General features: G+C 30.6%; 2 protein-coding genes across 2 annotated transcripts; both read left to right on the top strand.

The window, feature by feature from the left end:
• The first annotated feature begins 2713 nt into the window (after positions 1-2713).
• LOC122537511 lies at positions 2714-9715 on the top strand. The gene is made up of 3 exons (XM_043670717.1): positions 2714-5549; positions 5697-5774; positions 9678-9715. Exons 1-3 carry the CDS (start codon positions 5274-5276, stop codon positions 9681-9683), a joined length of 360 nt encoding a protein of 119 aa, XP_043526652.1. The 5' UTR covers positions 2714-5273; the 3' UTR covers positions 9684-9715.
• An 8160-nt stretch (positions 9716-17875) lies between these two features.
• LOC122537543 (trichohyalin-like) lies at positions 17876-22186 on the top strand. The gene is made up of 2 exons (XM_043670782.1): positions 17876-19851; positions 21939-22186. Exons 1-2 carry the CDS (start codon positions 18138-18140, stop codon positions 22184-22186), a joined length of 1962 nt encoding a protein of 653 aa, XP_043526717.1. The 5' UTR covers positions 17876-18137.
• The last annotated feature ends 324 nt before the right edge of the window (positions 22187-22510 follow it).

The raw sequence follows: 22510 nt of genomic DNA, 5'->3' as shown, positions 1-22510 counted from the left end.
TGTTTCATATAATTTCACTATTCTACAATATTATTTATAAATAGTGAATAGTACCTACATATGTAAAATAAAACTTAAATGTTGCCTGATAAGCGTTTAAATTTTATTGAATTATTATAAAATCAAAATGAATTCGGAATTCATGTAATATCCATTTTTAAGTTTGTAATGTCCATTTTTAAGGTAATATCTCTTCCTCAGATATATTTTATTGCGAAAGAATATTATATTAATAATATTTAACAAATTGGCTATTAATGTCAGAAAATAATCTTTGATTAAACTTTTCGTTGATAAAGACTTGGCTATCAAAGAAACATTGGCAAGTTAAGTAGGTCAGCCCTCTAAAGGACGAGGGATTAGAATCATGTGTGTACATAACTGTATACTATGCACACAGATACGCGGGAACATCGTGAATTTTGTACTCATCAAGGATGATGTGTAACCCCAATTTTCGATAGAATTTAAAACTTTTATTTCCCTCTTTCAAAAATTAAATTCTTTTTCTATCTATCAAGTTATTCACGCTTATTTCATGACAGTCTATTCAGTTATTGCTGCAATTAAGTTCATGTAAAAGTTTTAACGCTTTTATTTTCTAGCCATAAATATTTAAAAATATTTAACTTTTGAAACTTTTGACAATGAATATGTATAGGTATGTGTTTATGCAGAATATACTAATTCTACTAGATACTGAATAGTAAATCCGCAGTACAAAATCTAAATAAGTAACCGCATAGTAAGCAATAAGTTTAGCGTTATAGAATTTTAAAATTATGCATTTCAAATTTTTCAAAGTTACAAAGATGGAAGTTATCAAAAATTAGAAATTTTCCCGAAATCTTATATAAATTCTCATATTGTATAATAATTTCTATATACTTGAAAAATGCTTGAATGAATGATTGAATACAAAAAATGATTTTCTGTATTCAATGTCTCATGGTAGTGATTCTAATATTCATAATACATATTCATAATAATCATTTTACTTATTACGGAATTTGGAATATTCTTCCATTTGGAATATCATTCAGAAACATTCATCAAATTACAATTTAAAATTACTCTTGACGCAAAGATTATAATCTTTCTTCTTCTATAAGTTTTGTGAAAATACCATTTCGATTTATATTCTCTAAATATAGTCAGCATCGTCACTGGTTTTTTCCATGGTTCATTCTTTTGAAATGGTATCGTACGATACAGAAAGAAACCTTTCCGTTTTTACCTCAACGGATATGTGGATTAAGTTTACATTAAAAGTTAAACAAAATATATCATTGTAGTTATGATGTCATTTTATGGATATATCAAACTATTTTTTAATCTTATTTTTGGAATTTTGATTCTGATTGGAATAGAATTTACTTTTAATAGCTTCGATTTTCATAATTTTAAAAAGATTTAAAGCTCCATTAACATAACTTCAATGTCGTTCAATAGAGATTTTAAAAAATTTAATTTTCAATAATTTTAATTTTAGTAATTTGAAAAGTCTAAAATTTCATTAGAACTGGAATTCCACTAACAATTTATGTAAAAATCTTTTAAAATTTAATTTCTAATAGTCTTGATCTCTGCAATTTTGAAAGATTCGAAGTTTCGCTTTCAAAATTACATATAATATTCTGTATCTGATTTTACATCATTTTGATCGATGTTGTGCCATATATCCGCGAAATTGTATTCAACTTAACAAACTGATCATTTTCTTCATTGCCTTTCAGCTTATCTAAATACGCAGTGAGGCGTGGGAGGTTATACTTCGGTCATCTGTTAACAGTTTCTCAGGATATCGTATTGAAATTTGTCGTGTCATTATCTTTCTTACACAGCATCATGACGGCGCGATGATTTTGAGAAATCGATCAGAGGAATAGTTCTTAGAGAATAGGAACTATTTTATATATATCTTATATTCTATTAAGAATAGACTACTCTATATAGATTAGGAATTGGATTCATTTAACAAATAATGGATATAAATGATTCAGATACGATTCAGTGTATGTTTACAGCTTCGGTATAGATTTTCGTTTCGAGTGTTTGATGTGTTTTTAAAAGTTCTCTCAGACATGCGTAATCGATATAGGTGACCCACTTTGAGATTGCTCTGTGTTGGAACATTTTATTTTCAGTAAAGATAACTTCTTCTTTCTGAAATAAAAAAAGATTCTGTATGATGAAAAGACTAATGTTGAATTATCAAATATTTTATACGATTTCACAAATCGCTATGCGAATTGAAATTGCGTTTACGATATTTGCAATTGTGTTTAAAAAATATTCCAATGATTTTTGTCGTTGTCGAGAATACTGACACAGATATTGTTTCATTATACTTTTTCACTTTACTAAATTCAATTGTACATGGAAATTTAGTGATAACGATAGAGTAACTATTTATTCATAGATTTTTTACAACTAATTTACAATTTGAAATAAAAAAATTCTTTGATACATATCAAATATTTTAAAAAGTTTAATCTAAAATATCAAAAAGCACAATTTATCTCTTAGTATATAAAAATTTATCTCGTTCATGTTTTCACACGTTTAATTCTTAATACATTCAAGATAAACGAGACTTGTGACATCATGTTGCAATCACACAAGCTGAATAAATTTTTAAATGGTCAATACGGCCCTGTAAATTGTAGCGCCCGTTTCAAAACGTCTCGACGCTCGACACCAGTCTCACTTAGTCAGTTGGCGTCGCGACGCCGTCGCTAGAGGTATCTGAAAGTCACGTACGATACAATTCCCGGATTTTCTCCGTTCCTAACACAAGCGGGGACAATTATCGAAAAGTTCACACAGTGCACGCGATCAGTGAACACCGCGATTTCATTCTCGTAGCCAGTTAATCTTTAACAATTAGTTTTTTCTGATAAAATATCAAATTTATAAAATTAATAAAATGCTGACAAATTGTTAAATATTCGAAAAAAAGAAATCAACGTAACGTGAGATAATATTGTGAAATAAATGCTCCGAATCGATGTGAATCTTTGGATGTATGTAGCTTCCAAGAGGATGGAAATAACAAATTCTTTTCTAAGATAAATTTTTGTTGTTAATCTTTGGATACAACTTCGAGCATTGAAATAATCAACATCCCTTCAAAATAACAAATTTTCTTTGGAAATCAAGAACTGAGCTATGTAAACGAAATGTGCTATGTAAAAATGTAAATTGTGTTGGTAGTGCAGTATCGATGAGACTCGAGCTTTCTAGCTTTGTACAAATTGTCTTCAGGAGGAGGAGGGCTAAACGCAATTGTCTTTCATTAAGGATCAGCTGTCCTTGATACAAATGATGCGCATTAAGATAATAAAGACTGACACGATCATGTTTCCGATTAGAATGAAATGACGAACAAACTTCGTGATTTCTTCGATCAGTGAGAAACGAAGGAATAAGAGAGATCAGAAAGTGAATGAAAGGATTCTTCCTGCCGCAAGATTTCCTGGAGATGAGTGGAAAGAGACAACTGTTGGATTTATTAGACACGTATATTTCATCGATGAAATTAATCGAGTCGATTTTACATTGCAATCACCCTGATATTAAACGAAGCAACAAATATTAAATATTCCATTTGATAAAATTTCTGGCGAGTAGATTGTAACGAATTTTGAACGAATTCAGCGAACACAGAAAATTTCAGTAAAGCAATAAAACGCGTGATTCTGCGATTCTACACTTAAACAAGTGTAACATTCATTCAACGACTTAATTAGATGAGTAACTAATTAAAAAGGAGATAAATTTGAGATTTCATCCCCGAGAGATCTTGGAAAGGCTGAATTTTACGTGAACAATGCATCAATCTTAAAAAGCTGCACGTGCAGAAAGAGAGAAAAGAAGAGGAAAAAAACGAGAGAAATTCTCAAGAAAGCGTCGTACTGCATCGTTAAGTGAAGAAGCTTATTTCTTTCCCGACGGTTAGCTAACTGACGATTTTTCCAACTAGAAAAGAGATTCTCTTGACTGAAGCTTTCGTTTTGATCCTTCACTCGATCATCGAAAGTATTCCCGCAATATTTTCAAGCACGTCGCATATCTTTGGAATTCAACAAATTCTATCCTTTTTTCAACATCTTTATTATTAGATAACAGTCTGCTTTTCGATCGCCTACACTTCGTTATTACATATTTCTTCGTTCTCTCTTTTAGAAAAGGCGTGAATCTGATAAATCAATTAATAGAAAAGGAGTAGAAACTATTCGTATACCTGTTGCCTAAATTCGTCGACACGTTCGCGAACAGTCAATCTATTTATTGCTAAGATGCATCTTATCCGGGGTCATTGACTCACGGTATGTCGCTCGAATAATTTTAGGCAACAACGAAATTGGAAATTAAGTGGGCCACCAAGTTCGAATTTGAAAGGGAAGAACGGTCAAGATCAATGAGTACATACGTAATCATGACTTCTTTCTAATTACCTCAGACTTCTGTCTTCAACTTTTCTTCGTGTTTTTCTTTTGTAAACTTGAAAATCTTTCTTTCTCTTTGACCCTTGAAATATTAAAGTGAAGAACGAAAATTACCGAGTGAATATTGACTACATTGTTTCTGAGATAATTCCAAGGAACGTAGAAAGATTCATACCAAAATAAAAAAAAAAGATTTTAATGTTAATTGATTTCTACAGTGACTATATTTCGAGATTTGGAAGAATCGTAGTTTGATTTAGTAACATAGCAATTGCACAAGCGTGTGGTATACCGTGATTCTGTAATGATTGAAGACGTGTTTTAGAGGAGAGTTCGAACATTTTCTTATCACCGAGTATACATCCGGTTGTAAATTCGCAAAGTGTGTCCAATTGTCCGACGATCCGATTCTCTTAGTAAATTTTTCGTGGAATCCTGGTTAAGATCTGACAACCGAGTTTACCTCGGATCTACATCAGCATTTATTTATACGCGTGTTCTCGTATCAAATACCATTGGAAACGTCAAGAAGAAAGTCTTAATGTTGTTTGAAGTACAAATACATGCTAATAACTCACTCGATCTTTGGTGATACATAAGATAAAGTAGAAACTATATTGTGTTAAAGCACAAAGAGAAGAAAGAGTGATGGCACTGTGATAGTTGATTCCAAAGGCGAGGAATCAAAATCGTAAAAATCAAATTAAAAATACATCAAATTAGATACTGCAGAGATTAAAGAAATTTTAATCGAGATTATATTATAAATTACGAACTTTTATTTGTTTTCTTTTCAACAACGAGAAAATACACTTTAAAAGAATGTCAGGTTCACCAAATGGGCGGAAGGCGCCGCCCCCAAGATTGAAAATTCAACTTCCGTTACCAGGCCAATTTTATCCACAATCAGGCATGGGGTACGTTTCAACCCCCTATGGTCAAACTCCCATGCCGATGACTCCTGTTTCCGGTCAACCACAGGTGATCTATTCGAATAAGGCCAGCGAGTTTGTCTTCAGCCAGTTCAAGGGTATCAAGGATCTGACCAAATCCGGGTTGAGCGTCGGTGAGAAGAGCGCGTTCTGGCTTTACGAAAAGGTCCGTGTTAATTGACTTCGCGTATATATGTGTCTTGTATACTTGTGTTATGAATACAAGAGTATTATGAATTTCTGCACAGGTCAGTTCCTGGAGCAAACGATGGTTCACGCACATTTTCTTATTTGTTATCGTGCTTTTGTACAGTATCGGAGGCGCGATGATATTTGTCACGATCGAGGGAACCAACGAGGACATGATGCACGGAAACATTCGAAAAGAGAGGTAAATTTTGCATTCTAATTTTTCGATTTTTTGAGTCAAACGTCTTTCTATTTTTTGAATCAGGAGAATGATGCATAGAATAAAGTACATCCGTATTTTCTAAAGATCTAAGGCAAATACATGTACAAAAATCTTAGAACAATTCAAAAGCTTCAGAATACTTGAGTTTACTTCAAAATTGAAAAACTTTAAATAATTATAAAAGTATATTAGAATATTGCTAAAAAAATTTGACAGTAGGAAAGCAATTAACGTATTAAAAAATTCGCTAATTTTAAATTTCTAATTTTCGAGATGAAAGAATGTATTGAAATTCATTAACACGTTCGAACAAACTTTAATTGTCGGACGAAATAGAAATGGAATTCAACTCTGAATTCGCAGTAAACTTAAATGTATTATTTTAGTCTAACCTAGATCTTTGATTCATATCTGTAGTTTATATCCCAGCAGAATTTCTGTTTAGAAAAGTGGATGGATTTAAAAAGTGCATCTCTTTAATATTTTATACAGAATGAGAGGCTAAGATAGAACGCGTTTTTCGTTCTTCTATTATTTCTTTTTTCCTTTTTATTCGAGATGCTAGTTCCAAGCTGAAAAATTAAAAAAAAAAACTGAAAATTTTGCACAAACGCCTTGTTAATAATGGAACCATTTTTTTGATCTGCTGAAAAACAATCTTAGAAGTGATAACACTCTCCTCAAAAAAATTTTAATTTTTTTATATTATTGTGAATATTTATGAAATTGCATTATAAGATAAAAAGAATTAAATAAATAATTTGTGCAAAATTTCAATTTTTTTAATTTTTTACGAATTTTTCTTGTTAATTATACAATGGAGATTATGATTTATTATTTCCAATGTAGAAGAAGTACAAAATTTTCTGCATATAGTCCACTAGCGATTTTACTTTCCATTTATCACGTAGAATATTAGTTTATGTTTTTAATTCAAGGAACTGCGATAATCTCTATAATTAATATAAGTTCCATGTACATGCATGTACATTGATGATATATTCTATCGGTTTCTAATCGTGAAACACCAGATCTACAACACCAGTGGAAAATATAGGACGATCGAACAATTAACATTAAAACTATTATAATTTCCATTCTGTTGCATACCTCATAGTTAGGACCAAATATTAAGTATACTCTGAAACATTTTTTATCTTTGTTTAGATATTTTTTTTATCATTACTTAGGTAATGAAGTCTTTATAAATAAATAAATAAATCTAATAAAAAATAAGTGTTTGTTATAAGAGTAACAATAGGTATTTTCAACTTTAAAAGAAGAATTTCAAAAATATTAATCAAATTTTCCTTTAAAATACAACCGTCTTGTTAATAAAAACTTTCGATTTATTAGTAATGTAATAATACAAAATTTTGTTTCAATACTTGATATTAATTATTTTGTTTAATAATTTAATAAACTTTTAAAATAGATAAAAGAAAACAACTAAAATTAATTTATTTTGGTCGATTGCAGTGAAAATTGCGATGTTTACGGCAATGACGTGTATATTTGAATCGCTAACTATATTTGAATCCTAAGCTGATGATACTGAAGCTTTCTGTCACGCAAGCGTATTTCAAATTATCATGATAACGTTTATACAGAGTACGTATCCCTTACATTTTTCATCTCTTTAGAATCGCAAGGCAATACTCTTCGTAGTCCTAGAAAAGTGTTCTTCTATACGATATCAAATGGTGTCCGCGTATAAATCATGTTTCCTTACAAATTGCCGCTATTCCTTATAAATTCTACTTTAATCTTTTCAATCATATTTCTTCTTACGATTGCGAGTTTGGCTATAATACAAACAATATTGAAACATTTTCAGCTAATTTATTATAAGAAAAAGCAGATAATAGCGAATGCAGCCAAATATCTTGTCCAATGAAAATTCTATTTTTATTGAGAGAAATGCAATTCGATTATACATATATTGGTAAAAACGAAGGAAGTTTAAAGCTTCAACTTGGTAATGATATTTGTTACCGAAATTGGTTCTAACTTTAATTTGTTTTCAAATATATGCAGAGTATATCTTTTATATACTATTATTAGAATTTTTTAAGGAGATTATTTAGTCGTAGAATAATATCGATGATTTTTTATAACTAGGTAGATTTATTATCTGTAGAACCTGTGGATTTATATTATATTTTATCTGTATTCAGTGATGAAATGAATTTTGAAACTTCAGAAATGAATGAAAAAGAAATTTCAGAATATTTAGAAAAACAGTTGCAATTAGATTATGCTTCAGATGTTTATAATAAACCTATTTTATAATATCTTATACGTATATTTGCAGATCAGTTTCAAACTTTAAAGCCTCATTAGTTTTCAATGTAAAATCGTTTTAATTTTCAATAAGTTTTAATCTTCAATATCAGTCGCGTTTTATTACATGTTAATATTACAATGTCAATAAAATGTCAAAACATATATAATATAAACGTAAAAATGTGTTCGATAAAATGTGCGTGTGTCAAGTAATTTTATGAGCCACTGTACATAGAATTCATAATAACGTTGACGCTTTTCTTGACTTATTCCACTTATCAGTAGCAATTTCGTCTGGTTTGAAGGTACATTGATTTTTCGACGATACTTTTACAGTGGAGGATCGATCGACCTTAAGATGAAGGTCAGGTTTACCTTAGAATTCGCGTTTGACCTCTTTTTTATTTGTAGAAAAATCGCCGATGGCGTGACCGATTCGATAAAAAGAAGGAAAATGAAGCACGTGTCTCCAGTCAAGTACTCACTCAATGTAACCATAATCTTTCTCTGTAACCTTTTTCTTTTTTATTGGTACGCAAATATCTGTGGTCCTTCGTGAACATGCGAACTTTTATTAGAGCCACGCGGTGTTAATTGAAAGAAAACTGGAGAGAAAAGGGATTGTAAATAATATGAAATATGTTTCAAGGCACACGGTATAATATAGTGTGGTAAGCTGCTTAAAATAATCAGGTCATGGTTTTGAATAATTAAAAAAAGCACGTTTTTAGATGTAACGTTTTAAATTATTCGAGATATAAAAATATTACACTCTAGCAAATTACAGTTTTAGATACAGTTTTTTAGATAGATTTTAAGTTTTGTTTTTTGTCTCACTAAGAGCACTTTTGATTGATTTGTTTGATCATTTGGAGAATTTCTTTTCTCGTATAATTAAATCTTTCAAACTTGAATTTCCACGATAAAATTATCAAACATATTATAGTCCTTACAAAATTTCCTATTTTTTTGAAAAACATGTCTTCTTTTATATTTTTCTTCTATATTTTCTTTCTTCTATATTTTTCTTCTATATTTTTTTTCTATATTTTCTTTCTTCTATATTTCTTTATTATATTTTTTTCCCCATTTTATTGTCTGTCCTGCATCTTCTTAGATTTGAATAACATTTAAATAATGCAGGACAAGAATTACAGAGTTATTGATTATTTATTTGTTTCTGAAAAATAAGATAAATTAATTAACAGGATTAGTTGATAAATTAATTTTATAATTTCCTATAATTTCCTATAATAGCTATATTTTATTAATATCTAATCTATAAGATCTAATATTACAAATTCTACCATCATTTAATAATACTGAATTGTGTTCCAAAATTAAAATACGAAAAAAAGAAAATGAAATTTCTCTGACGGTCACCAGCCTACTCTTGAATTTTTAAAACTTTTTTCGAACTTTGAATTTATTGTAATCTGAATCTATTGATATTTAAACTTTCACTAAGTGTGCATAATTTTTTCTACATAATATCTTCCATAGTATTTTTTTTATTGGTTCAAGTAAAAGGAACAAAGAAACGAGAGAGAATAGAATCGAATATCGAAAAATTTTGTAAATGTTTAAATGTCACAGAAATAAGACACTGACTGCAATCCAACAATTGTGTGACGACAAAGTACTGGCTTCGAATTCAGAGCTTTGGAGTGGACGGGCGAGAAAAGAATTGATGGAATACGAGGAGCATTTGTACGAGTTCTACAAGCGTGGACTGACAGACCGTGGACAAAAAGTATGGACCTTTTGGAACGCTGTATTTTACTGCGGCACCATTTACACCACTATAGGTGAGTCACGATTGTTAAACTAACATTCGAAAATATTTCCGGAAATTTATCTGTACGATTTTTTGTCTAAATTTATTTAATCTAAAACAATTTCCATTTTGTGCTATGCACACTCTTGTCCATAAATCGGAATAGGAATGACCTGGCCATTTGCGATTGTGAAGATCATTCCGTAATTTTAATTTCAATAACAAACTTTTGACGCAAATATATACAAAAATATCAGATTTTTCTAATATCCCCAATGTTCATTGATCTTGCTAATATGTCTAATATTCTATATAAATAAAAATTCCTAATATTCTATACAATAAAAAAACTTGACCTTTTCATCTACAATTTCCCAATTAAATTAAATTCTCCCGAAGATAACCAAATATGCGTAAATTTTCAAATAGTAGCGCATATATATATGTACGAAGAAATGAGCTTGACCGCGATTTTTTCCAGTTTCCATGCGAGATGATATGTTCTGATACAGATTCTGATACTCCCTCGTGACCTACATATCCCGATCATTTTCGATAAAGTGACGATTATCTTTTTTATCCTGTTCTTCCACGATTCTCCACGAATCTGCTGTCTCCGATATCCATTAAATTGATTTATACACACGAGCTTTCGAGATAGTAAACTGAGATCCGAGGTCTTTGGCTCGTTGGCCGACGTACAAGTGGAAGCCGATGTTAATAAAACAACGCTGAAGGAATAAACAGTGGAACCCGAACAATGCAGTTTTTCGTTCAAATTGACTGACTGTAAGACAGCATTATTTACAGTGACACGAGTTTAGTATAACGTATGTGTTTTTGATGGTATCAATTGTGGGTTAATCGTAAAGCGTTAATCGAAAATTCTTACAACTGTGAAGTTATAGTTGTACATATGTAGAATTCATATATTTTTATTCTTTTTTCGGGGAGGAATATGTCGTTATTCGTTTTTTCTTTTTTTATACAGTGAAAGTTATCTTTGTTCACGTTGAAATGAATTTGAGGGTAAGGTATTAAGGAGAACAAGTTAAAACTTTAAGAGGTCTGAGTAGTTACAAGTAAAAGTAAAAAATTTAATCAATATTCGTTCTAAAATCAATATCTCCAATGTGATTTGTGATTTTCTATTTTCTTGTAGTTGGAGCATATTTGTTTGACTATCTTTTAAATTAAAATACAATAAATATCTGTACATTAGTAGACAAGATTATAACACAGTTTACATATTTGTAAATTTCTTGTAATTAAAAGAAAAAGAATTTATACATACTACTAGATATTGCATATATTGCATATACAACATATGGACTTGACTGAAATTGCTATAGTTTGGTCTAATTTACTTATATTTCTTTTTTTAATTTTTTTTCTGTATATCATATGAACATAAGATTTTGCATGTTCACTCTGAAGATGCAACATATAAAAATCTGTTCTATAATTTTGTCCATTACTGTATGACGTATAACTTCTTTATATATATATATTTTAATATAAATATGATATTATCTTCTTCAACTTATACAGTGAAAACTGTCTTTCTTAATTTAAAAGTTACTATGTAGAATATTAAAGAGACAAAATAATCCTGACTGTATATATACAGCCGATTTATTCTTTCGAGTTGCCTCTAACTAGAGCATCAATTTCTTTTTATAATGTAGAAAAGTATAATATAACAATATATTTAACATTATGCTTGCATATTTTTCCACTGAAGTAAAAACCTTTTTACATTGAAATATTTCACTTCTTATTTATGGTCGTGTCCATTTAATTAACACTTTTATCTCATTCAGCATCAAGAACGTTAACAGAGTTCTATTTTAAAGTTTCTTCTTTCTTTTACCAATCTTAATATATAAAATTAAAAGCATTTTACGAGTTTAATAGAATCATTATCCTTTATGAACTCTTTTACTGTCTTAGTTTAAGTAACAATAAATATACTTTCCATCCTTCAGTTTCTCTTCTTTAAGTGACCATAATATGCTGTTTAACTTATCAACTATTTAAATTCTTATTCATTCATTAATTTTTTTCTCATGTAATCGTATAATTACATCGCATGCATTACGTCATAAAATGTATAATTCCTTTAGATTTCTTCTTTAAACACAGCAAAAAGATCAGAATAAATCGTGCATTTTAGTCCTTTATATTATGAAATATTTCATTGTGAATTTCTATTGCTATTTTTGTTCAAAATATTTTCAAATTTTTCAAATAACGTGCATGAATAGTTTTTAAAATTATTAGATTGTAAATTCATATAACTTTTTAAATTAGCTATAAGTAACATTTAGTTTCTCGGGTTCGTGTTATAAAGAATAATAATTATCAAACAATTATTAGTAAATCGCAGATTTTGCCAATTTATATTTTTATGAAAATAATAAAATGCAATCTAATTATTAGCATTTGGCAAAGTGCAAAATATGCTATCTATAGTGTAACTGAATTTTCCAATCTTGTAATTGAAACCTTTTCAAAACCTTTCAAAAACCTTCGTTGCATCGAGCTTTTCAGAAATCTATATTGCAGTTGACCTTTTTAAAAAGCAAATTGATCAATATGAATTTTTATGCTTTTGTGCAAAATTTAAAATTTAAATTAAATTATTATACGCATATATATAACATGTAGAAACATATGAGATGTATAAAATATACATAATTATTTGCACAAACATCCATAATCTAATTATAATTAGAAACTTAAGAAAGCAATTAGATAATTAGATAATTCCTTTATTACTTAGCTTTTGAGTTACAGAAATAAATTTTTAAGTATTTAAAAACTCGAAAAATAAAAAAATTAAGTGACAGAAATCTACCAAACGCTCTAATGATGTGTCTTCTTTATATATATATATATATTTTAATATAAATATTTTATTATCTTCTTCAACTTATACAGCGAAAACTGTCTTTCATAATTTAAAAGTTATTCTGCAGAATATTCTGACTAAAAACAGAAACTTCTACGTTAAATTTTGTTCAAAATTAAATGAACAGTATTACGATTATGCAGTCTCTGTAAATTGTTTTAGTGTAGGTTGCAAATATTTCGTCACAAGTCGACGTGAAATGGAATAAATATTTTGTCTAAAGTTTACAAAAGTTTACAAAAGAAGGTTCTATATCTTGATGTATTATCTCGGAAAAGTAGATACGACTTTCTTCATGAAACAAAGTGCTCCATTGAAAATTCAAAATATGTACCTGTCTAATGCACTGAACATGCCGATTCTTCTGTGAAATATATGTACGCGTCGAGTAGTGTACTGTACTGAAATTAATAATGCACCGTGCACGACCTCGTTTTTTCCCAACGGACCTCAGTTATTAGTCGCGGACGCTTGTTTTCCAAGCGCGTATTGTTTGCTCGTGCATCATTTTGTCTCCACGCAAAACAGGGTTGAAGAGTCGCATCGTCTTCACAAAGAAGACAAGTTCAGGATGACGACCGCGATCATAAGAACAAAATGTTCTTTCGCGTCGACAAAATGTGCCCACGCGTACTATTTCGAGACGAAAACGACTTACAAGTTATGTAAGGGTGGAAGAGGAGACGTGGGTGACATGAAAATATGTGGCGCTTGTTGTCGTTTTCTAAATTCTTGTCGAAAGATCGGATTTTTTTTTTTGTATAAACTTCTCACTAGAGAAACTGTCTTTTGAAAAATCCAACGAGGAACCACAAATCTGACAAAACCAATCCTTAGCGGAGAATTAAACTAATAAACTTCAATATTCTACTATCTTTTTTTTCATCTACTATCGTTTTTTTTTCAGGAGAAAGTTTCAATTAATTTCGATATGATCTATTGAGCTGAATTTTTTTTTTCTGAGAGTTTTTATAAAGTTCTTGAGTAGAGTTCTTGAGATCTGTTTGAATCTAACGCGAGGTTTTATAGAAGTTTCTTTAAAAATCTAAAAGACTTCTAAGTTTCTTTCCTATATAAAAATATGTAAATGTATTTTTATATAATTTATAATTATACATATATTTATATTTCAGTTTTGTTATCTTAAAGTTATATCAATATTTCAATAAATATTAAATTGCTTTTGCAATTCTTCTATAAATTATATTTTAGAAGATTCGTAAATAATATCTAAATTCTTCTGTAACAAAACAGCAAATTAATTTTAACAATGTGACGAATTTGAAACTTGAAATTTAGAAATATCTTTCTTCGAAATTTTAGTCATTTGATTGGTAGTGTCGTCTTGTCAAAACTTTTTGGAAAATCTAAAAATTCCACTCTTCCTACTTTTTCTTTATCTCTAACAAAAACTAACTTTTTTAGATTTTTCGAAATTTCTTTGATCTTCTAAATATTGGAATGTACAGAATTTCATTGCTTATTCTTGATTTTCTACTTGTTTATTAGATAACCTTAGATTTATTAGATAAAGAGCTTAATGGTTCAATAAAACAAGGAATCTGAGTCTTTAAGAGCATCGTTCTTTGATCCACTATTCTCCATAACGAAAATATCGAGCTTTCAGAATCAATACTATTCAAGCAAACATCAAAACAGCACAAATCATTTTCTAAAGCAAGCAAATTATAGACAAACATATACAAGGGTACATAAACCAATACTTTAATTAGTATAATAAATAAAAATTATAGAAAACGAAATTAAAGTGTGAAACAAATTTTAATTAGAATCAGAAAAGTAGAAAAATATCAGAATAATATTTCTAGAAAGATATTGGAAATTACTCTAGAAAGATGTTAGAAAATATATTTATTTTCGAATTATATTATTACTACAAAATACGAGGTGATAATTCGTTGAACACAAAGGCAGTAAATTTGTATCATTTAATTCACATTCTAGCGAATGTGAGTAAAATGAGTAAAAAAATATTCAAGGTATCGTTGCGGAAGGAATCACACGATAAAATCAGTGGTGAATTAAATTGTCTAGTAGTCCGCGAAACTTCGTTGTTCGTTGTTTCGCGTTTCAATTCTATTTCGAACGCGTTCGAAGCGATTTATAACACGCCGGCGATCTTCGAATGTCGCGTTTTATACAGAATAGAAATAAATACATCCGAATGGCGTCAAAAAAGAATACCGAGAAAAATTGTGAATATTTCTGTCGCTAAAATTAAAAGAAAAAGGATTGTCAATTTTTATGTATATACGTTTATATACTATTTTAAATTTTAACATCATTGTTCATTTAAAAGAAAACAACTCCAGTTTTACTTAATCTTCGCTCAGAGTTCCAACCCAAAAATTTTATGCTTTCCATAAATTTGTATGAACATGCATATAAAGCAAAATCTAGAGATTCTGTTAGCATATGGGTATTGCTTAAGTTAAGCTTACAATTAGTAGGACTTGTAAAAAATAGAAAATGTTTTATCATCCTCAGTTTCATATTTCGTTTTGAACTTTATGTTTCACTTTATGTTTTCTAAGCTTTATATAAGCTTTTTTTTTTAATTAACTTTTATTCATCATTTTAATTCCTTTGAAGTTGTACATATGAATAAGTGTAATATAAATCTTGATAAGAAATATCAATTTTAGTATCAAAGATTACTATTGAACAGAAGAAAGATGACAAATTTTCCTTTTATATCCATAATTTCAATATATCGTATGATTTCATTAAAAATTAATTGAAAATTGAAAGTATCAAAAATATATGTGTTCTATGATTAGACTGCAGATAAATAATCAATATATATTTATTAATATAATTTAATTAAGTCAATTAACTTTATTAATACATGATAATGCATTTTATGTGTTATTTATACTTGACAATGTTGTCTCATCGCAATATTTAGTCAGTAGAACAAGTCTTTAACTATTCCATATACTTTAATTATCTAACTGTTCCATTTTTAAAATCATTTTCGTAAAAACATGTATTCCCATTAATTTATTATATTTCTGGCACATTGTACTGTTTCCATTCTGTTTTAAATAGAATTTTAAGATTAGAATTTCTCGATCTAAAAATACTTCCATTGTCTATTTACAATTTTGAATAAAATTCGCGTTATACTTCTATAAAAACAAAACTAAAAATTATTTATCCAAAATCACATAATTTCACTAAAAATATATAAATGAGTGTATTTATACTCTAATTAGTAAATATTGAAACAAATAATTATATAAAGTCACATGTCATCGAACCATGTCTTCAAATTTCTCGAAATGATGAATCGGTTATCAAGACGGACGGTAATTAATCATGGTTTATTTAACTTTACACAAAGAAGCCACAGCATCGATCGGACATTTTATTTTAGGTAGCGCTGCGTGTGCCTAAGCGACGTTTCGTTGTGTTCGTGTTGGTAACTTTCCAAAAAGATCTGTTTGCGCATATCATCTTTATTTTTGTATACTTTAGAATCCACTTAAATTGATCTTTATTGTTGCGGCCAGTGGTATGTCTTATTAAACTGTTTTACGGAACGATTTCATCTTGAACGACCTTTTCTTTCCCTATTGTTAGTCTTATAAAATTTTTCAATCTACGATCTCCATCTACAATTTTCATTTTATTATTATTCTTTAAAGTTTGTCGTGTAATTTTTTTCACGGAATTATAAGAGCTTAAAATATCGACAATTTTTCATCGAGTGTATGAATATTTTCTCTGAGTGTACAATATGTGATATCTGATGTATGAAATGTCAGATGATGAACATTTTAATCTTTAACAACAGGTCTTTGAAAAGCCATTCAAGCATCGTAAAAAGTACAATGAATATTGTTATGGATAAATATTTTCAAATATATGAAATCCATTTATGAGTAATGAAGTTTTACTTCATTACTCATAAATGGATTTCAAAACCAAAAAACCTGATAAAGTTTTAGTTTAAAGACTAAGCTTTCATACAACAGGAAATTTCATATAATATTTCCATAAGCGAAATGCAATTTTTTTATTATAAATAATATTTATATAGAATACATTCTGAATTATATTATTATATCACTATTTGTAATCTCTAATTACAATGTAGAAGTTTAGGTTTAGTTATAATTATTTCCATGAAAGAATAGAAGAATTGTCTTTTATTACAAATATAATCTTTATTATATGTATAAAGTAGTAATAGGAAATTGTAACCACTCTGGTAATTGTGGTATTAAGAAAATGAAATAAGAGTTCTGTTTGGCTGAAAAAAGAACAAGGGGAATGACGTGTGTTCTGTTGTTCAGAAATTAGCGCAGCAGGTGTTTAATCTATCAGTCATTCTTAATTCTATATATATATATAAATCGCACCACCTTAAAAGCTAGCGAATTTACCAGTTAAAACAGGGGAGGATTGAAATCGATTTAATGCTTCACCGAATGCTCTTTATCGAACCAATTTTTCTCGTGCACTTTAACTACTCGTGAAAAGCTCTCAGCTTCGTTAACGCCTCGTTTTATTTCTTTCTCTTCCCTTTTCGTTTTTTTTTTCTTTTCTTTTGAAACTTTCATCTTCATAATTCTTCGTTCTCTTTTTCATTGTAACTTGAATGACATAGTACACATAGTGCTTTTCGTAAAAAGCGAGTGGAAATTAAAATGCGGTAAAAACTGGGAAAATGAAGCTCTAGAGTAAGCAATGTAATATTTATATTTCGCGAAATTTAAAAAGATCAAATCAATCTCGTTGGACATACGGACTCATATTTGAACAACTCCTATTATTTCTAACTATTGACTCTTACTGTGGAGTAGATTTTAGAATCTATTATTCGATTTGGAGTCTGTTATCTTTATTTCCCAATGTGTTTAAACTACGACATTGTGTTGCATCGAACTCCTAAAAAAAATACTCGATGACACAAATCGTGTTCGTTGGACAATAGAGAAAGCGTAGCGTAACAGTCTAAAACAAAGAACCGCATGGCAGTTGAATAGAAGGGGTGGGTGGTGGTAGTAACCGATTGCAGGTTCGGCTGGTGTTAAACGAGCTGCAGTGGCTGCGGAGCCGGCACCGCGACGCCCGATCGCAGTTGTCCTCCCGGTTGCGCGCGATTCGCGTGGCGCCTTCGCTCGATACCCGCTGCGGCAAAACCATCTGGTTCCACTGGTAGCTGGCAGCGTGGTGGGAGCAGCCTCTGTTTTATTTCTGTCCCGGTGTCCGTCTGCACTGGGAACCAGCCAAGACGCAGTCGTGCAGTTTTCCTGTTTTCGCGTCAGAAATCGTAGTTCGAGTTTCGCTCGAGCGTTCGACCTGTATCTTCTCTGTATTCTCCGTGTCCTGAGACATGGAGGACAGCTACACGGTGCACAGGCGGCGCAAGGCTGCGGCCAGGAAGCGCGAAAAAACGCCGGACCCTTCCTCGAGGAACCAACAGTTGGTGGAGACTTCCGATGACGAGGAGCAGGCGAGACGCGCCAAAATGGAGCAAATGGCGGAGGATGCTGAGCGAGCCGAGTTACAGGAACGAGAGAGAAGAAGCAAAAACCAAGAAGATTCGCAACCAAAGGTCGAAGAAAGAAAGAAGAGAAATCCAGTTAAGGTTGACGACGCTGTGGACAGAAAGGCGATGAACGAGAAGAAGAGTTCCCCTCAAAAGGAATCGCAAGCACGTGAAAGTGACGCGAAAGATGAGACCATCGCACGGTTGGTAAAGAAGGAATTGGATAACGGAAGTCCAACGAAGAGTGGGGAGGCTGTTACGAAGTATCAGGATGCTATACCGAGGTCGAAGGACATCGACGGTGATACGGATCAACCGGTTGAGCCGAGAAAGGTGGAGAGACGTTTGAAGAAAAAATCGAGGGAGAGAATAGAGAGGCATGGCCAGTCGTCGGATTCTAGCGACATGGAGGAGATAGAGAAGCATCCGAGGAGAACAAAATCACCGGAGACAGGAAAGGTCAGGGTGAAGAAAAGTTCCTCGAAAAGAATAAGTAGTAACACCGAAGTTGGGACGAAAGAGGTGGTGGAGAAGTCAAGGGAGAAGTCTAGTAAACAGAAACTCGAGGGGGATGATCCAGTGAAACCTGAAAGAAGACGTTCTAGGGTTCACAGTCAAACTGACGATACCGACGAAGATCCCAAAGTTAAAAAAAGCGAATCATTCCCTCGGCAAACGGAAGAAATCGTGATGAAACGATCCCCGTCGGACGTGAAGAAACAGATAATTCTTCTGAGCGATGACAGCCTCATCCAAGACTTCGCCAGGGCTCAAGAGGAATATCTAAAAAGAGAGAAGAGCATTCTCGATCCAGATACTCCAGACATGTTCGAGGATGCTCAAGAAGAAACGATACTGAGAAGAAGGAAGTTCAGTGTGCCACTGACGGAAAGCGAGCAAGAATCCATCGAAAAATCTATCGAACGATTGAAAGAGTCTGAGAGTAGAAAGAGCTGGTTCTCTTGGCTGCCATTTTTCGGTAAGAAGAAACAAGATAAAGAAGGCGGCGAACGAGAGAAGGAAAACGAGCAAGAACAACCAGAAGAGATCGAACCACCGAAACAAGAAGAAACAACCGAAGCTGAAGCAGCAGCTAAATTCTTGCAAGTAAGATTGGACCAACCAGGAAAAGTTACTTTCATGGACTTTTTAAGGGCGATGAAAGACGTGGTTCAAGAGTTCAAGGCTTTTGTTGCGCAGAATCCTAAGGAGGCAGATATTGTAAGAGAATTGAGAAATCGTTGCATGACGGAATTGATGTTGGTGATGATCTACTGCGGCCTGGGTGCTTTTATCTTCCGGTTCACGGAGGGCGCATTCGAGACGTTCTACAAATGCGGCGTGAAGCGCGTGAAACGAGATTTCCTCGATAGTTTGTGGAATTACAGTCACAATTTGAGGGAGGATGATTGGAAGAGCATGGCTCGCCGGAAGCTGATGGAGTTTGAAGAGCAGTTGCACACCGCTCACGAAGCAGGCGTTCATACATACAGCGGGCAAAGAAGTTGGAGCTTTCTCAATGCGGTCGTTTACTGTCTGACAGTTATAACCACTATCGGTGAGAGGAAATCGGGAATAGCTTGGAAATAAGGAAAAACGTGGAGGGAAAATGGAAGCTCGATATGTGAGGATGTGAAGCGATATAGTTGTCGTGAAAGGTTTTACTAGTTCTGTATTGATTTTCCAAACTGGCTGATATAGTTGTACTGACTGATTATGGGTATGATTGGTTGTCAAAATCTGATTGCGCACGCGTTTTGTGCTAGCGGCGTGAATATTTAAAAGACGAGTCTTAGGATATTTTGGATATTTTTTTTGTCTTTGTAAAAAGATTAAGAGTATTAATATTAGTAATGTATTAATTTGATTGACAATTTATTACTATTTACAATATTGATATTATTGGTATTGAGAATAGAAATTTATAATTCAGATTTTATGTTTAAATTGATAATAATTATAAAAAACAAAAGTAATTCAAGACCCGTATTTCAGGACACATTTAGATTGATAGTGATACTAAAATTTAGAAGATATTTAATTCTTAAATACGAGAGATTTTAAATTTGCATGATCTAGTAAGTTGGATGTCTAATTAGAAATTTGTAATTTTATGATAATAGGTAATAATTATGAAAATTGAGGGGAATTTAATTTAAAAACTGTATGTAATTTAGAAACTTGAATTCGTGTATTCTTTAGTCTAACTTAATAACGAATTTCATAATAATAAAAGAATTATCAATGGGACAAAAGTAAATGTTATTAATTTAAATTAATAATATCGATAATATACAGTTTGCATTTAAAAAATCAAGATAAAAGGTATACGATAAAATATATTGAACAGTAAAGAACAATTCACATGTTTTGAAAAAATATAAAAATTATGAATTATAATCATTTCAATTACTGTGCTAGCTCTAGTATTAAAAAAAAAAAAAAAAAACAAACCTATCAACATTATTAATAATCCAAAACAAATAGATTATTATATCAAAATTTAATTTTGTAAGCCCGAGTAACTTTGAACATAATTATTTTGATCTATGCTAATGAGGCGATTGCAATTATACATGTGACAATTATACATATGTTGGATGAAATACAAGTTATACACCTCGATTATATCGATTCAAATTTAATAAGCAGAGAATTATATTGGAGCAAATAATTCCAAAATTTCAAATCATAATTATTATGTTGAAGACATATTCAAATTTAATAAGTGAAATGTTAAATTGCTCAAATATTAAAACAATTTTAAAATCACATTTTAAATTATGATAAAGGTACATTGTCTCTCAAAAATTTAAAGTATGTTAGAATTTTAAAAGATATGCTAATTTTTTGATTAAATAAATATTTTATAATACTTATGATTTTCTTATATACAATGATAGATAAACGAAAATATAAATTTGACATTTTGAAATCCGACAAATTTGACATCCGTATGAAATAAAATTTATATTGAGTATTTTTTTCCTATTAAACATTTGTCTACTTTAAGTCATTCATTTACCGTCTCAATTATAATTTAGTTTTGTAAAATTAAAATGTTTTCCCTTTCTTACTCTTTGAACTTTCTTTTAATCGAAATACAATAGCTATACAAACTGTAATTAATTACATTTAAATATGAAAAAATTATAATTATAAGATTCTTATTTCCTAAAACATCATAGGAAAGGGTTCGTTTCATTGAAAAAGTGAATAATGCTTTAAAATTTTCGTCAAGAGTATATATTCGAATACAAAATAAGCAAAACATTTAATTTCTTAAACGTCGAAACAAACAGTCTCAAAATTTTGCGACAAATAATAGTCTGCTTATGTAAAAGGCTTATGCATACTTAAAAGAAAAGTTATTATTAAAGAATGCGACTAGTTTACGAGCAAACGACCGCCAAATTGTACAACTAAAATTGCTAAAGTTAGATCGAATGCTACCACGTATTTAGTATCTCCCAGATTTATTTTTGTCCCATAGAAATATATATATGTATATATATATATATATATATGGACGCGTGTAATGAGAGATTTGATCCTTTCGAAAATATCGATTCTCATTACCGAATGAGTGAATCGTACAATTCCAATTTACTACGATCGCTCAAGTCTTTCCATCTCTTATTTTAGGATACGGGCACATTTCACCGAGTACAAACACCGGAAGAGCCATTACTATAGTGTACGCTATCTTCGGTATTCCAATGTTTCTGATAATATTGGCTGATTTTGGCAAATTGTTTACACGTGGCATCAAGTTCCTCTGGGCGTTTGTCAGGAGGTTATATTACACCGGAAGTTGCCGTAAAGTTCGTCGAACCGTACCTGTTCAGGTAAAAATCTCTCTTTTTAGAATCGAAAATCGATTAATCGATTAGAGATTGAAATATTATTATATTTTTCAATATTTTATAATAATATTTACTATATTAAATTTATTAATTTTCTATTATTTATTTAAAATATATTTCTAAGATACTTTTGCTGGAAGAAATTTGGGAAGTTTTCTTCGAGAAAGCTTAATAATAGTACTATAATCCATTATGGATTACAATACCTTGTATATTTTTATAATTACTAAATATATATATATATCTTTAGCAAAAGCAATCGCTCTGTCAATCTTGGTTTTATTTCTAGTTTTTTTTTTATTGGAATTTACAAAGTTTCTTTAAGAATTGAATTTAATGATACTAACTTAC

Source organism: Frieseomelitta varia, unplaced genomic scaffold (assembly GCF_011392965.1).
Source record: "Frieseomelitta varia isolate USP_RPSP 00005682 unplaced genomic scaffold, Fvar_1.2 scaffold_912, whole genome shotgun sequence".
Taxonomy (NCBI): Eukaryota; Metazoa; Arthropoda; class Insecta; order Hymenoptera; family Apidae; genus Frieseomelitta; species Frieseomelitta varia.
Note: the sequence above shows the minus strand (reverse complement) of the source record. Positions and strands in the feature narration are given on the sequence as shown.